At 46.7% G+C, this 16,071-nt stretch overlaps 2 protein-coding genes across 2 annotated transcripts; both read right to left on the bottom strand.

Moving 5' to 3' along the window:
• Positions 1–4,800: 4,800 nt before the first annotated feature.
• LOC118696065 (feather beta keratin-like) lies at positions 4,801–5,175 on the bottom strand. The gene has a single exon (XM_036397997.2). The coding sequence runs from the start codon at positions 5,161–5,163 to the stop codon at positions 4,801–4,803; it is 363 nt and encodes a 120-aa protein (XP_036253890.1). The 5' UTR covers positions 5,164–5,175.
• Positions 5,176–10,908: 5,733 nt separating this feature from the next.
• LOC118696066 (feather beta keratin-like) lies at positions 10,909–11,277 on the bottom strand. The gene has a single exon (XM_036397998.2). The coding sequence runs from the start codon at positions 11,272–11,274 to the stop codon at positions 10,909–10,911; it is 366 nt and encodes a 121-aa protein (XP_036253891.1). The 5' UTR covers positions 11,275–11,277.
• Positions 11,278–16,071: the final 4,794 nt, after the last annotated feature.

Below are 16,071 nucleotides of genomic sequence, written 5' to 3' on the forward strand. Positions count from 1 at the left end.
CGTGCCCAGGAGTCTCCCTCTCTCCAGAGTCATTCCAAACTCGCTTGGAGGCTTTCCTGTGTCACCTGCCCCAGGAGATCACCAGAGGTCCCTTCCAACCCCGAATGTTTTGTGACTCCATCCCGAGAGACAAAAGCTCTGCGCGGATACCCCAAATCCGCTCCCAGCTGCTGAGCAATGCTCAGGCAGAGCTCGGGACTTCTTGGAACAGAAAGATTCGGGCGACACAAATGAAAAAATCCGGGATCAGCACAGGAACGATCTCCACCCTTCACAGAATGTCCCTCCCTGGAGAAAAAGCCGCTTGGAGGTTTCCCCAGCAATTTTAAAGAGCGCAGACCTCGGGCTGCTAAAGACGAACAGCAGAAAAATAAAGCACAAAGACAGCAACCATCCAAAGAAAATGGGAAGCAGATCGAGACTTACCCTTTTCTCCAAGGAGAAGAAAGCCAGGAGTGGTTGTAGGTCCTCCGACCGGGCTGGTTTTATACCCTGGCCCAGAGAGCCCGAGGACCTGGGACACAAATTGTGCGTGTAGCTCATTAGCAGCCAATTGCCAACGATTCCTCATATGCAAAGCACCCCTGGCTGGGGATTTACTTTTCCTCTCTGTTTGTGTTTCTTGCCTGGATTTCGTTTCCTCCCTGTAATGTATGCATTCCTCCGGAGAGGTTTCTTTTATCCTCAAATCTTACGAGCCCGGTTAATTCCTGATCAGAGGCTGATTCATCTGGGTTACTCAGGAAATTGCTTTGCATCCCAAGGAACCATGACACGGATGAATGAAACCATCGGGAAAGGTGCAGTGACCTTCCCTGTGAAATCCCTTTCCCCCTGCATGGAGGGCACAAGTTTTTGGCGCACCTCGCTCTGAGAAGGGCATAAATTCCTATTTCTGCCTCAGTGTTTCACCAAATTCCTCTCAAACAGAGGGAGATGCACAAAAATAAAGGAAATAAAATCGTCAGAAGGCATTTAGAAGTGATTCAGCTCCCCCACTCTCGAAGGTACTGGGAAATGGATTATTTGAGGGAACAGATTTTATTTTCTTGACTCAGCAGAGAGCATGAAGGAGGATCAGCATCTGATCTATTCCTTTGTTATTATTAAACCACCACGCTCCCATGATGGAATCTGAGACACAATTTAGGAACTGGGTGTCCAAGTCCTTCATCTCAGGAGTCTCCAGGTTGGGTTTTCTCCCTACATTAAACCAGGACAGCGACTGAGGTCAGCTGGAGGATGCCTGGGAATTTGGGGCTGCTCAAAGCCTTGCCCAAGCTCATCTTTGGGGTCATCAAAGACGCCAAACCCTTTTACATCTGCCACTAAATTATTACTTTCCCCTGCTGGGCTTCGCACCATTATGCAAAATCGTTCCCCAAATTAATAGCAGTTATTTAGAGATGTTTGTAATGTTCCTGTTCCTTTTTTCCTTCTTTGAAAGCCAATCTGCACGTCTCACAGATCACCTCAGCGTGCAGCAATTCCAGTTCCTTTTCAAAGGCAATTTCCAGATTAAAAAGTAATCGCAGACAATGCCGGAGCAGACTGGAGGGCAGGGCCGAGCATTTCCAGCCTCTCGTGGTGTTTAATCTCCGAGGCAGAGACAGGCAAATCAGCCCCGAACTGGGAGTATCTGCCCCAACATCTCCTGGGAAATAAACGCTGGTTGGAGACTTCTGAAGAGCAGAAGCCTTCAAAGTTCCCCAAACATTTCCCTGGACCACTCAGACATGCAAACGGGGGGACGATCAGCAAATGGGCAGGGAAGGACTCTTTGAACATGACCAGGGGTTCAAAGGGGTGGCCAAGATTCCTGATGGATTCCACAAAACTTCCCCAGCAGCTCCAATCCTTCCACCTTGTCCTTGAAACACAAATAAGAATTTGCATCAACTCAGTCACTGGATGTCCCCAGTTTGGGATGACCCAAAATGATGACACGATGGATGGAAACTCTTCTGTCCCTCGAGACTGACCAGACCTTCCCAAAGTTCTCGCTGCATGCACAGAAATGTTAAAAAATTGTTTGTCCAGAGAAGCTGTGGCTTCCCTATCCCTGGAAGTGTCCAAGGCCAGGTTGGACAGGGCTTGGAGCACCCTGAGATAGTGGAAGGTGTCCCTGCCCATGGTTTAGATGATTTTTAAGGCCCTCTTCCGACCCAAACCATTCCATGATCCCTGATTTTCCTTAATAACAATAATTATCTATCGACTCTAAGAGCAGCTTGTGGTTTGCAAGGCCAACTCATCCAAAGCCACAGAGAAGATAGAAAAGTGCCCAAATTCCACTTCTGAAGGTGATCCTCAGTCCAGCTTGTCTGGGTGGCTCCATCTTCTCCTCCCAGCAGCCGAGAGCTTTTGGGATGTTGCTCATGGGAAGATTACAAGGAGCAGCGATCCGAAATCTCCTGGGCACTTATCACGGCTGGAATTGCACACTCAGGACTCCAACTAAAACCCGCTGCCGCACCAGGGGCTGCTCCCAAGTGTGTGCCCAAAATGCCAGAAGTCCTAAACAAATGGGATTTTGACTCATCCCCACTTTGGGAGGTGGAGTTGGCGAGATGGAGCCGGGAATATTTAATGGATGCAAAGCAGAGAGATGAAAGCGGCCTCGCGGGTCGTGGGTTTCATCCGCGGCCAGGGTAAACCATCATGAACATAAACAGTAAACAAACCAATTTCCCTGCTGGGAACCCGGCCAAATGCAAAGCAAACCCACAGCTCCTGCGGGGACTGGGTAATAAAATGTGCAGGAATGTCTGGGATCCTCCAGGCAGCCCCAGAAAGCCGTAAAAGCTCTGGAGAGCCTTCCTGCCTCTTCCCTTCTCCCCATAAAACCAGGAGACGCTGCAGCTCTGGCCTCAGCTCTGCAGGATTTGGTGCTGAAAGGGATTTTCGCTGACAACAAGTATTTCTGCCAAAAATATTGGTATTTTTTATTTCTGTGGGACCAAGGTCTTCAGGAGAAATCCTTCCCTGCGGAAAACATTCCAACACAATATTCCCACTCATTTTCTGCAGCAGCGAATAAATCACTTTCTAACTGACTGCAAACCCACCCAGATTTCCCTTTTATCCTCAGAATTGTGCTTTACTGGTTGCCACACCAAGTTTTAACCCAAAAAGGCCGTTTGGGACAGGAATGAAGGGGGGAAGTGGTACCTGAGGGTCATATTTCATTCTGATGTGATTTCTGAATGCTTGGAGGAAACATCCCAACTTTGAGGGGAATTTTTTTGCAATCTGGGAAAGGATTTGGTTCAATTAATGAGAAGGGAACTACAAGGGTAAGGAAATTAATTTTGCTATGAGAAATATCCACCTGAACCTGTCCAAGGCACCTTCTCAGCAGTGCCTCAGTCACAGCCCTTTGGAGCCCTTGGACTTTTTGGAATTCATCACCTTTGATCAGGGAATAGCTTCAGTTGAGATGGCAAAAAATATTAAATTGAACATTTAATCCAGACCAAGCTCGTCCTGTAATAGAACATCAAACTGCCAGCTTTCCACTGTCTTCTGGTGTTTATTAAAAAAAAACCTCCTCTTTAAAATTATTCATTCTTTCATTTACCTCCTTTAATTTCATTCCACTAATGACTGCAGTCGGCAGAACCTCATCAGCATCTTTAATTACAGCTCAGCCTCATTCTGGACAGGCAGACAAAGACTCCAAGCGAGACTTTTCAGAGATGTCAGGAGTTTTAAGGGGTGACAGGAGGTTGAGTCATCTGGAGCCCTCAGGGGAAGTTTTCCAAACCTTCTTCCTTCAGGGTGTCTAAACCACACCTGCGTCCCAATCCAGGAGGAGCAAAGCCACGCCTGATAAATCTCAGCTTTGTCTTAAAACGGCCTAAAGAGAGGGTAGGAACTAAAAATTCTTTAAATTTTAGTCCTTTAATCTCTCTGTCCCAGACTTGCTTCCCAACCCAGCAAATTCCAAAGGCAGAAACACTCCCCATCCTTCTGTGCTTCCCCTCCCAGACTCACCAGGGGCTGAGCTCAGCTGCCAAGAGAAGCTGCACCCCAAAACAGGATGCCCCAATTGCTGCTTCTCTCCCTCCACATTTCCCTGAGAAACCTCAGCTGAGCTCCCTTCTTTTAAAACACTTTTCCCAAGTATCACATCTTTAAAATTTCCCTGTTTATGTCCCAGCAGGAGGCACCCATTGCAGGGTCCCTTTCTGCCTTTAATAAGGGGTCTCAGGCTCGGGTTTAAACGTTTTCCACCACCGGAATCTGACTCCTTCTCCTTTGAAATTATTTGCGTGGTGTTTTCTGGAAATGGGGACTTCCAAAGGCACTGGAAAAGGGGCTGGGAGAGCAAAGAAGGCCAGGCAGACTCGGAGGGTGATGCAGCACGAATTTAATGGGTTGAGGAAGGGAAGGAAGCAACGAAAAAGTCAGGAATACATTTCCATGGTTCACGAAGGACAGAACCCACTCAGACACACTCAGCGAGTGGAAATTTTCCTTCTTCATCGATGAACGACCCATGCTAATCCAGCCATGCACAACAATTGCCAGCAATTAATATTTTGCCTATTATCAAATACAAAAAAAAAAAAACAAACCAAAACAAAAAAAAGCAGGACAAGACATTTGATCAGAAACACGAAGTAAAGCACGACAAAAGACAAGCAAAGGCCTTGTTTGGGGAGATGCCAAACTCCCACAGCTCCTTTAACTCCAGGCTGGGGGCATCTCACGTGGCATCCAAAAACCGTGGCCGTGAGCTCAGTCCTGCTCCAGGGACGGGTCGGGGCTCAGCATTCCTGGTCTTCTCCTCCCTCCTTAGCAGGGCCCGTAGAAGCCGCTGCGGGAGGCGTTGTAGCGCCGGTAGGGCCGGCTGTAGCCACTGCCCAGCCCGGGGTAGCCAAAGCCCCCAAAGCCCCCAAAACCCAAGGAGCTGCCCCCGGAGTTGATGGGGACGCCCCCGGCGCTCAGAGCGCTCCCGACAGCCGCGGACGCCGAGGATCCCACGGTGGTGTTCTGGGGGAAGGAGCTGAGGATGGGCCCGGGCAGGGTGACCACCACGGGCGAGGGCTGGATGACCACGGTGGAGTCCTGGCACTGTCGGACACAGGGCTCGTTGCAGCTGTTGGCCAGCGGGGTGGGGCCGCAGGAGGTGGGGGCACAGAGGTCGTAGCAGGACATGGCTGTGGCCGGAGGGAGGTCTGGAATACAGGAGCTGAGTTACACCCACATTTATCAGCAGCTTTCCAGGGGTCCTTTCAGGGTTGGGAATTGGGAAGGAAATTGGATTTTTAGAGTGGTTCGTGTTCTGGCCTCAGGTGAATTCCCTGCTTGGGCTGCGGTGGGATGTGGTCACACAACTCAACAGGCCCGAGAATTCACTGCTGATATTAAAGTGCAGCTGTGCAACCTTAAAACTGCCTTGGATCCCAAAACTGAATAAATAACCCCTTTAATAAATAACCCATTTAATAAATAACCCATAGCCATTTCACTAATGTGGCTAATGAATGATTTTTATAAGTCGCCACCAACACAAAACTCCCTCTCTGGTATAAAACCCCTTCTTCCCTCTGAGAAGAAACTGCGGCAAGAGGAGTGAGGGAAAAGCTACAAAATCAAGGCTTTAGAAAGAGAATAAATAGGTTCAAACTCACCTTACTCACGAAGGCAAAGGAGGGAAGAGAAGTGGCTGGGAGAGCCGGGAGTTGCTCAGGTTTTTATACCGAGTTTTGAGTTGCCCAACGACTTGGGCCACTCTTTGTGCAAGACGTGATTTATGGGCCACGACTGATTACAGGGTTTTTTGCCTCAGTATTTGTGTTTTTTTACTTGCTTCACTTCCTTATCTTGTGGTTTGTCTATCTGACCACAGGGTGCTTTCATCTTAAAATATTCCAGGCCGGGTTCATTTCTGGGAACACTGCAGGGATTAATTCAGCGGGATTTATTCAGCCTTCAAACCCCTTTGAGATCTGCTTGGTGCCATTAAAGGAGATTAGGCCTCTTTTGCATAATGCAGCACCCTCCTCTGCAAGGTAAATCCTGGGGGAATTCACGGAGAATTGCAGGTTTTGGACGGCAGGCCATGAGTATTTCCAGCTCCTTTCCACAGGATCCATGAGGCTGGAGAAGACCTCCAGGACCATCGAATCCGAGGCGTTCCCAGCCCCAGCCTGGTCATCAGCCCAAGGTCCGCTCATTCCTTGGGCACCTCTGGGCGTGGAGAGGCTCTCTGGGAATGGAAGAAGGAATTTTTCCATGGAAGAGGCTGCCCAGGGAGGTTTGGAGTCCCCATCCCTGGAGGTGTCCCAGGAATGAGGGGACATCAAGGGATCCATCACAGGTTGGGATTGGTGATCCTGGAGATCTTTTCCAACCCCAAATCCATGAGCAGTCCTGGATGCAGAGATTAACCCCGAGGTTCTCGCTCTGCTGGCACATCCACTCCCGAGACATGCAAATCACATTTAAATTAGGGCTGTCTCTGTGGGGATCCCCTGGGAACAGAAACTCGTTTGGCTTGGGCAGAGCTTCCTGGGGACTTCAAAGTTTATCAGCAGCTTTATTGGAGTGCCACCATGTAAATGTCCCGTCCTGGGCACATTTCAGATCCCTGACCTAGATCTGAATTCTTGTATTTTATTTAATAAGATGTTACGAAGATTTGGGGGTGCAGGGCAGTAATTGGGCTGTGAAATTGATGCCATTGTTTCTCTCTGCAGAATTACAGCTGCTTTATTTTAGATCAAAAAGGAAACGTTCAAGGTTCGGCTCGCGCCATCTCATATTTCAGGAGGATTCTCAAAAAAAATTCCTTGGCTGTTTTTAGCAGTGCGTTCCTCACTATTTGTCCATATTTTAAGGAATTAGCGGCTGTATTTAAAAATATTTCCTATTATTCCCAATATTTCCAAGAGTTAGTTGAGGAATTAACTTGCATAACACCATCCACAGTTTCTTTCATCTTTTAAAAATTTTTCTTCATTCTTTTTATTCCTCCTTCATCCAAGCTTTGCTCAGAAAACACAAAGCATGTTTCAAATCCAGCTGTGAATTTAAAAACAGATCTGGCAACACTTCAGATCTGTTTGGAGACTTCCTTGTAAGCAATTACAATAAATATTGTTCCAACTAAAGCCTTTATTTTATTGTACTCTCAGAACGACTTAATGGCCTGATTTTGAGATGAATTAAAGTGAGCAAATTAAGAGTTCACAGATTTTTGTCATCAAGGCCAGACCTAAATATTCAGATTATAATGAAGACTTTTTGCATAATGTGAGAACATCCTCCTGAGACACCTGTGAGTGACTGAACCTCTGAAAAAAGAGATCTTTAATCAAAATGGAACTGGGAGGTTACTCACAGTCATCCCTGGGTAAAGTCTCTGGGCACAGAGGTGACCCCAAAATCCATGGAGAAACAGAGGGAATTTCCCTGGCAAGAGCAGCATCTGCAATTCGTTTTGAATTGTAATTAATTAGCTCATTATGAAGAATTAGTTCCTCAAAGGTTTGGAGCCTGTGTAAAATCCTTGCAGCTCCTGAGTTCCCTCCTGTGCTGGGCTTTGCTTTTCTCTCAGTAATTCTGGACAGAGCTCGTGAGGACTCTGTGGAGCCATTTGAGGTTCCCACCACAATTCAGGTCACTTCCAGAACTGGACATGATTCCAGAGCTGGACACGGTTCTAGAACTGGACATGTTCCCAGAATTGGACACAGTTTTAGAGCTGGATATGATTCCAGAATTGGACACGATTCCAGAACTGGACATAGTTCTAAAATTGTGGACGCAATTCCAGAGCTGGACATGATTCCAAAGCTGGGCAGAATTCCAGGTGGAATCTCCCCAGAGCAGAGCAGAGCAGAGGGGCAGAATCCCCTCCCTGGATTCTCGGGGTTGCCCCAACCTGGGTTTGGGACTTCACCCTTGGGTTTGGCCGAGTCCTGCCTCTCCAGCCTGTCCAGCTCCCCCTGGATTGGGAATTGTTTGAACCTCAAGGTGTTCCTGTGGTTTAAGGTGTTTAATTCAGCCCCTCTGGCCATGTCTGCCTGGAATTTTGGGGTTTTTGCAGCCACCCCCTGTTCCTGGCTGGAATTTACTGCCCTGCTCAGGCAGATGAAGCTGTGGATGTGTGATCTGAGATGGTTTTTGGGGTAGGCAGAACCTGGGACCTCACCCCTCCTCGAAGAACCCCCCTGAAGGCACAGGGAGATGTGAAATCCTCCATTTTCACACCCGACTGGAGCTCATTTCCTTGTTAATTTTATTCAGATTCTGTCACGAACAACTTTAAAATCACTCAGGTTTGGGGTTTGCTTTGGCGTCTTACTCTGGGCTAATAAACTTCAACAATTTCTGTTTTGATTTCTGGTTTTGTCCAAAAATTAATGTCACTCACTCCTGGATGCATCTGCGGAGAATTCCTGCAGGGAGCCGGGGCAACGTGGAATTCCCAGCTGGAATTCTGCTGGGAACAGCACAAAACAGCTCCAAAAATTAATTCACACTCGAGGGTAGAAATTATTTACTCACCAGAACCTCTGCAAAACAACACACCCAGAACGGGAGGGTTTTGTTTGTTTTTCAGACCTGTTTTTTGCGTAAGCTTTCAAATGCAGATTTTAATTACATTTCAAATTAGATGAGTGCAATTAGCGCTGCCCTGGGTTCCAGCTCCACCTTCCTCACAGAACAAGGTTTGGTGCCACCCAGGCTGGTGAATTGGGTGTTCTGATCCATCCTCTGGGAGCCAGGATTTGCCAGGAATAGTCACAATAAACCCCATGCACAAAGTGGGGTTTTTTCTATCTGAACGCCCTTTCTGTCATTCTGGACCCACCTCCTCTTGTCCTGTCACCCCCTGCCCTTGCCCAAAGTCCCTCTCCAAGCCACAGCCAATCCAAACGCCCACAATCCTGCATTTTCTTTACCCAAACATAAATTTTAGTATCATTTCCATGCCCGAGTCACCCCTGTTTCTGCCCGAAATCCCAGGAAGTCGCCAGAATGTGCAGCAATTTTCACGACAAATTAAACACGAAGCTGGATGTTGGAGATTAATTCAAATTTTGGGGGTTAGAGGCTGTGCAGAGTCAGGAGAAGCTGCACCTGAGTCTTCACCCCATTTATCACGGCTCGATTTGTCCCTGCTGGAAATTCCTGCGTGAAAAGGATGCAAAAAACAGGAATGGGGAGAAGTCAGCAAAAGATAGGAATTAACTCCAAATGAAGAGGCTTTGTACAAAGACTGGGCTTGGACTTCAGAGGAATAAAGGACTTCAAAGTTGACATTTCTTGCTAATGGCTCAAATATGCAAAGTTTTGGCTCCCCGAGGTTGTGGGGGATCTGGGCGCCTGCAACCCCTGGGTAAAAACTTCAATCAAAATCGGTGAGTCAGGAGAACTCAAAGGACTTCACCTAATTCAAGTTAAACACCTTCAAAAACTTTAATTATTTTCTTAAACTTTTCTATCATTTATATTTAAAAAAATAAAATTAAGACGAATCTTCATCTCCTTAAAATTCTTTAACTCCTCCTATTTTCGCCAGAAGAAGATTCTCTTCCTTTTAGAGTCTGTTCTACAGAAAGGTTTTTCTACAAAAGGAGAGAAAAGGAGAAAAGGAGAAAAGGAGTCTTTCTCCTCCTTCTCCTCAAACTCTCCACAATCCAACAGCCCAGAATCTTTTTCAATATGTTACAAAATCCATTCCTTCTAGTAGAGAACCCTCCCAAGGAAAATTCATTTCCTTTTCATCGGTAAAACTGAGATAACCCAGGAATGCTTCTTCCTCCTCATCCTCCCCTCCAGGCACAGAAACTTCTGCTCTTGGAGGGGAGATCCCATTTTGGGAACAGCCTCACTAACAGCCTGGCAGGGATTCCAGCTCCCTAATTAACCCCGGGGTTCATCCAAGAGGTTGGGAGCCCTTGGATGGAGAACCAGGACACACCAACCCCGGCTCGTGGAGTTTGGCACTCCCCACACTCAATTAACGCCTTTGGAGCTCCCGGGACAGGTGAGGCACCAAAGGGTTGACAAATTACTGCGTGAATTGAAATTTGTAGTGTTGTGCTGGCTCTGGAGCCCTGGGTGTGATGGAACAAAGGGTTGAAATGAACGCCGGGTCCCGGAGATGAAAGAAGCTCTTTGAGGGAGGTTTTTCATCTCATGCCAGGCTGGGACATAAACCATGAGCAGTTTAACTCCTGGGGACAGCTCAACCTGCTGCAGACATTATTTGTATAACTGGTTTATTGGAATGCCCCAAACCTTCCCAACAAGAGAAGTTCTTCCCGTTTTTTCCCCCAAAATGGACTGGTTTAGTGCCTTCGGTGGCTGTTGTAAATCTAAATCAGATCCTGGAGGTGCTCTGAGTTCTCCACTGTCCAGGCTGAACATTCCCCACATTCCCAACTCTCCCAGACTACTGATGAGCTAATCAGTGATAAATTTCACCTAAAAAAATGAAACTGAGAAAGTTTCAAATAAGAACAGGAGGGGAGGGAAAAAACCAACAGGAGACTCAGGAGATTATGATAAAAGCATCATTTTATTAATCCCAACAAGAGGATTAAAGCCCTGCAAAGCACCGGGGGTTGGTGTGGGAGGAAAGGCTCAGCTCAGGGGGACGTGTTCCCAAGGCAGAGCTCTTCTTCCAGAGCACCCTGAGAGCCACGTCCTGCCTACAACCTAAATTTAAAACTTTACACCGGGTAGTACCAAATACACCGAGCAGCAGAGCTACAAACAGGACCAGAAACACCCAGGAGTAAAACAGGAGCAGTGGCCTCATTCCAGGGCCTGATGGACTCCATTCAGGTGGAGCCGTGGGGATCTGACCCCGCTTTGGACACCGTGAGCTCAGTCCTGCTCCAGGGACGGGTCGGGGCTCAGCATTCCTGGTCTTCTCCTCCCTCCTTAGCAGGGCCCGTAGAAGCCGCTGCGGGAGGCGTTGTAGCGCCGGTAGGGCCGGCTGTAGCCACTGCCCAGCCCGGGAACTGAGCCAAAGCCCCCAAAGCCCCCAAAACCCAAGGAGCTGCCCCCGGAGTTGATGGGGACGCCCTCGGCGCTCAGAGCGCTCCCGACGGCCGCGGACGCCGAGGATCCCACGGCGGTGTTCTGGGGGAAGGAGCTGAGGATGGGCCCGGGCAGGGTGACCACCACGGGCGAGGGCTGGATGACCACGCGGGAGTCCTGGCACTGGCGCACGCAGGGCTCGTTGCAGCTGTTGGCCAGCGGGGTGGGGCCGCAGGAGGTGGGGGGACATCGCTCGTAGCAGGACATGGCTCGGGATGAGGTCTGGAATACAGGAGCACACCTGAGGGCAAGGCAGGAGCTGCGTCACACCTGCGTTCACTCAGCTTAGTTCATTTACTCATTTTAGTTCGGTTATCGGGACAGAGACTTTCCAAGGGGCCTTTGAGGAACTGAGCCAGGAGCTGAGGAGGAAACCAAACTCTTAAACAAAGAGAGACAGAGGCTGAAATGTCCTCTGGGCTGTCGGTGATCCGGGCAAGAACTGGCAGCAGAACAAAAGAAACAAACCTGTGTCATTAATTTAATTGTAGGATTTTGATTGCACGTCTGCAGAGACCCAGCTCCACGCACCCAGAGCATCGGGGGAGCAGCAATTAGGAGTGAAACCCAACCACAAATGTACCTGTGGAGAGAGGTCCACAGGCAGCTGGAAAAATTAAAAGGGAGGATTCATTTCAAGGCTCCAGCTTTGCCTACAAAGAGGTACAAATTTCAATGACAAATTTCAGCGTCATTAAGCAGCCTTGAAGAAGAGGTCTTTGGAATCTTTTCCCAGGCAACTCGTCCATGGATATGAGAAGAAGCAGGAATTCCAGGGGTTCTATCTACGCCACAGCAATAAAACCAAAATTCTCTGATTTCTACGGGGTGCTCAGCTCTGCTCCAGTTTTTCCCCTTCTTTCCCTTCCGCCCCACAATCCCTGATCCCACTCCCCAACATTCCAGGAGATGCCTTTGCACTCTGGAACAAAATTTCCACACTTGGTGACCCAGCTGACATTCCAGGATGGAAAAGACGCTCCAAGATATAAAATGCTGCTGAAATACAGCTGAGCTCCTGAATTTTCTGTTTTAATAAATAGTTGGAGTTTAAAAGGACCTTTAAAGATCCGAGAATTCCAACCCCTTGCAGAGTTACTCCACCCATGTAATTCATTAATCTTTATTAGTTCTAATATTTTCTATGTCACTTAACACGTCTGAAACCCCGCGTTTGAATAAATTTCTATCACCAATTCAAGGATCTCTATAGCCAAGTTGGGACTTCAGAAATTCCATGATTCCAACATCAAACCCCAACTTTTTAAACAGAAAAAGTCTCCCCCCCCCACAAAAAAAAAAAAGAATCCAGCAAGCAGCAGAACACTGTGGGGAAAAAAAAACCCAGATTATTAAAAGGCAAGAACTCAACAAACAGAGAAAGAGAAGTGGATTTGAACTAACCTTGCTCACAAAAGAGGAAAGAGAAGTGGTAGGAAGGAGTTGGGCTGAGTTGGTTTTTATACCTCAGCCCTGATGGCCTGGGGACCACAGACAGCCTTTGTACCTGGAATTAATTCCCAACGAGTATGTCCTGAATGTCAAATGTTCCACCTGATTAAATGTTCCTTTCCTCACTGCTTATTTACTTTGTTTTTGTTTCCTCCTTATCTTCTGACAGACAGATTCCGTCCCGCGGGTTTTTCTCATCTCGGGAATTAGGGATCAAATTTATTCCAGGGCCACCTTTCAGTCACAACAAAATCCAGACTCGGGCGTACGTTTGACTTTAGTCACAAAGAAAAATACTAAGAATGTCTATAATACATAATTCATCATTCCAAGGCGTTCTTTTATTAAGGGTATGAGTGTAAATCCTTAATAAATTCCTGTCTCCAGCGATGCTCACCAAGCTCTGCCTCCAGCCGGGTGCCGGAGCAATCTCAATTCTGGGTTTGGGCAAGGCCCTGCCTCAAGAGTACATCCAGCCCTGAAATCCCACAGAAGGAAGGAAGTGCCAGAATTGTGGAATTCAGAGACAAATTGCCACTTTATCACATTGATTTCAGGTGGTTTTATGGCGTTAAATCTGGGTAACACAGTTTGAGGTACAGCTGGAAGAACAAGGGGACATTTAATCCTGATTTATCAGTTCTTCTGCCAAGGAGACCTCTAAACCCCTCCTGTTCCACCTCAGCTCACAAACACCAGTCAGAACCATGGAATCATGGAATGGTTTGGGTGGGAAGGGACCTCAAAGCTCACCCTGTGCCAATCCATGTGCAGGGACACCTCCCATGATCCCAGGCTGCTCCAAGCCTCGTCCAACCTGTCCTGGGACACTTCCAGAGGTGGGAAATCCTTGGAACCACCTGTGCCAGGGGCTCACCACCCCCACAGGGAAGAATTCCTTCCCAAATCCAACCTAAATTTCCCCTCTTTCAGTTTTACCACTTTTCCCCCTTTGTCCTGTCACTCCAGGCCCTTGGAAATCCGCTCCCCATGTTTCTTGTTGGCTCCTTCAGGTCCTGGAAGGCCACAATGAGGTCACCCCAAAGCTTCACCAAGCTTGGAAAGGACCTCAGAGGTTTTTTTACGAGATGTGAACATTTTAATTGACAATTGTTTGCAACTGGGTCAGACTGGGAATTTTGGCACACAAAGAGTTTTGGCTCCTCTTGGATTTGATCTTGGATCCCAAGGTGGCCACAAGTGAACAAATTGCTGAGGAGCTGGAAAAAAAATTGTCTTTATTAGACTGTGCTTGAAGTAATTTCAGGTTGACATTATTAGAGTCGGTCTAAAAGTACCAGAAATTAAAAGTACCCATAATTTGGGAAGATGAAAGAATTTCTTAATGGGTGGATGATGCTTCTCACGCAATGCAGCCTAAACTTAGACTGGGAAACAAAAGCAGGACAATTCCTTTATCAGGGAAAGGTTCCACTTGCAAAAATATGTGTGGGAACTAATTAATGCAAAAAAAAAAAAAAAAAAAACCCAAAAAAAAGATGCTTCAATAACTCCATAAAGTCAAACATATCTATGGAGTTATCACACCCATTTTTCCACCCGAACATCCAAGGGGGACATGGCTTCCAAACCACGTTCACATTCTTCAGAAATTGTTTCTCCAGTGATTTCAGTCACTGCAGGTGATGGATCAGACCCTCAAAGGTACAAAATTCTGCTTGAAATTGAGCTGAGCGCCTCCATTTAATAAAAACTTCAACATCCTGCACAACCGCCCTGCTGGGCTGGGCTGGGAAGGTTCTGGAATGTGGCTTTTTTCCCTTTTTTTTCCCTTTAGGTTGGCAAGGGGAAATTTTGGGGTTTATTTCCCCTTTCCCAGACTCTTCACTCTCCCAAATTCCCTTCCTCCACCCCTCCTGCTCCATGTCCATTTGCATTGCGGGATTAATAGATAAAATAGATAGAATAGATAAAATAGATTGAATAGATAAAATAGATTGAATAGATTGAATACTTTAAATAGATTAAATGGATTAAATAGATTGAATAGATTAAATAGATTACATAGTCTGTTGATGGTAGATACAGAATACAAATCCCTTACATATGTTTCAATAAAAACAGTTTTTAACTGGCTTTTAAACCCCATATTTTTAATTGATATTGCATCAATTTCACACCATAATAAAATTGTGATAGCACAGAAACATTATGCGTAACATTTTTATCAGAAAGTGCCATATCTGGGGTGTCACTTAAGCTGACCACAAGGTCATTTTTATATTAAAAAAACTAGAAAAAATCAGTCTGATCATAAATACAACTGCAGCTGTTCTGCGGCGCGGAACGCCGCCGCCCTTGGGTTCCTCACGGATCCCAGGGAACAGCTTATCCCACCAGTCCCTCTGGTTAATTGTTTGGAAAATTTACCCATGGAAACCTCTTTTCCAGCCCAGGCTCCTCTCGGTCTGGGACATTTTCATTCCCCAGCTTTCATTTTTTTGGCGTTTCTGCCTCGGGCTGCAGGCGGGAAGGGGCCCCAGCAAAGCTCCTCTGCCGCCCATGACCAGGGAATGGCTGGAGCCTTGCCAGGGAGGTTTGGGCTGGATTCTTCTGGAAAATTCCTCCCCCAGAGGGTGCTGGGCACTGCCCAGGCTCCCCAGGGAATGGGCACGGCACCAGGGCTGCTCCAGGAGCGTTTGGGTGGCGCTCCCAGGGATGTTCTGGGGTTTTGAGGTGACTGTGCAGGACCAGGAGCTGGATTGGATCCCCTTCCAACGAGGATATTTTAGGATTCTATTCCATCTTTTTGCTGAACTCTTCTCCTCCCAAATTTGTAAATTTGCAAGTAAATAATTTTTAATAAACTTTAAACAAAGCATAAAACATTTTAATATAAAACCCCACCTCTTTTGCCTGTTGTGTGGACATTTGGACTGGCTCCACACCTGAATGTCAAGAACATTCCCTGGACCTCCTCAAATATTTATATCTCAGCTCCAGGATTATTTAATTTTCAAATAGATTTTATTTGGTGGTTTTATTTTTCTTGGATCTTTTTTGGTTGCCACAGTGGCAAGTGTTGCTTCTGCCATATTAATATTCATTCAGATTCTCAAGAGTTTCAGAGATGCCAAATAGGGGACAATATCTAAAATCTCTCAAGCTTAAACACCACAATTGTACTTTTAAATACAGAGGTGGGATAAACAAACTGGGGGAAAACATACTAGAAAGAGAAATAGATTTGAGAACCTGTTCAGTGCTTCTCAAGAGTATAAAAACCAATGAAATTATTTTTATCAGATGAGTTGTGGTGACTTTTGGACGCACATTTTCCTCTGTGAAATCCTTGCATAGATTTTCACATAATTCTGCCCCAAGGGGAGGTAAAAAGGAGAGAAAAACCACAACGAAACTCAAAATCAGATGCAACATCAGTTTACTGACAAACAGTCAAGCAGCATTCAGCAAAAACAAAGGGAAAAATATATATTTATGAAGGGAAAAGAAACCATTCCAACTGAGAGACAGAAAGCAAGACTCCACCTTTCCTTAATACCGGAATAAAACCCCTCCACTGACTGTTGG

This window comes from Molothrus ater, chromosome 29, assembly GCF_012460135.2.
Source record: "Molothrus ater isolate BHLD 08-10-18 breed brown headed cowbird chromosome 29, BPBGC_Mater_1.1, whole genome shotgun sequence".
NCBI classification, from domain to species: domain Eukaryota; kingdom Metazoa; phylum Chordata; class Aves; order Passeriformes; family Icteridae; genus Molothrus; species Molothrus ater.

Coding starts and splice junctions, on each gene's coding strand:
- LOC118696065 (XM_036397997.2), bottom strand. CDS start 5,163: ATGTCCTGCTACGACCTCTGTGCCCCCACCTCCTGCGGCCCCACCCCG.
- LOC118696066 (XM_036397998.2), bottom strand. CDS start 11,274: ATGTCCTGCTACGAGCGATGTCCCCCCACCTCCTGCGGCCCCACCCCG.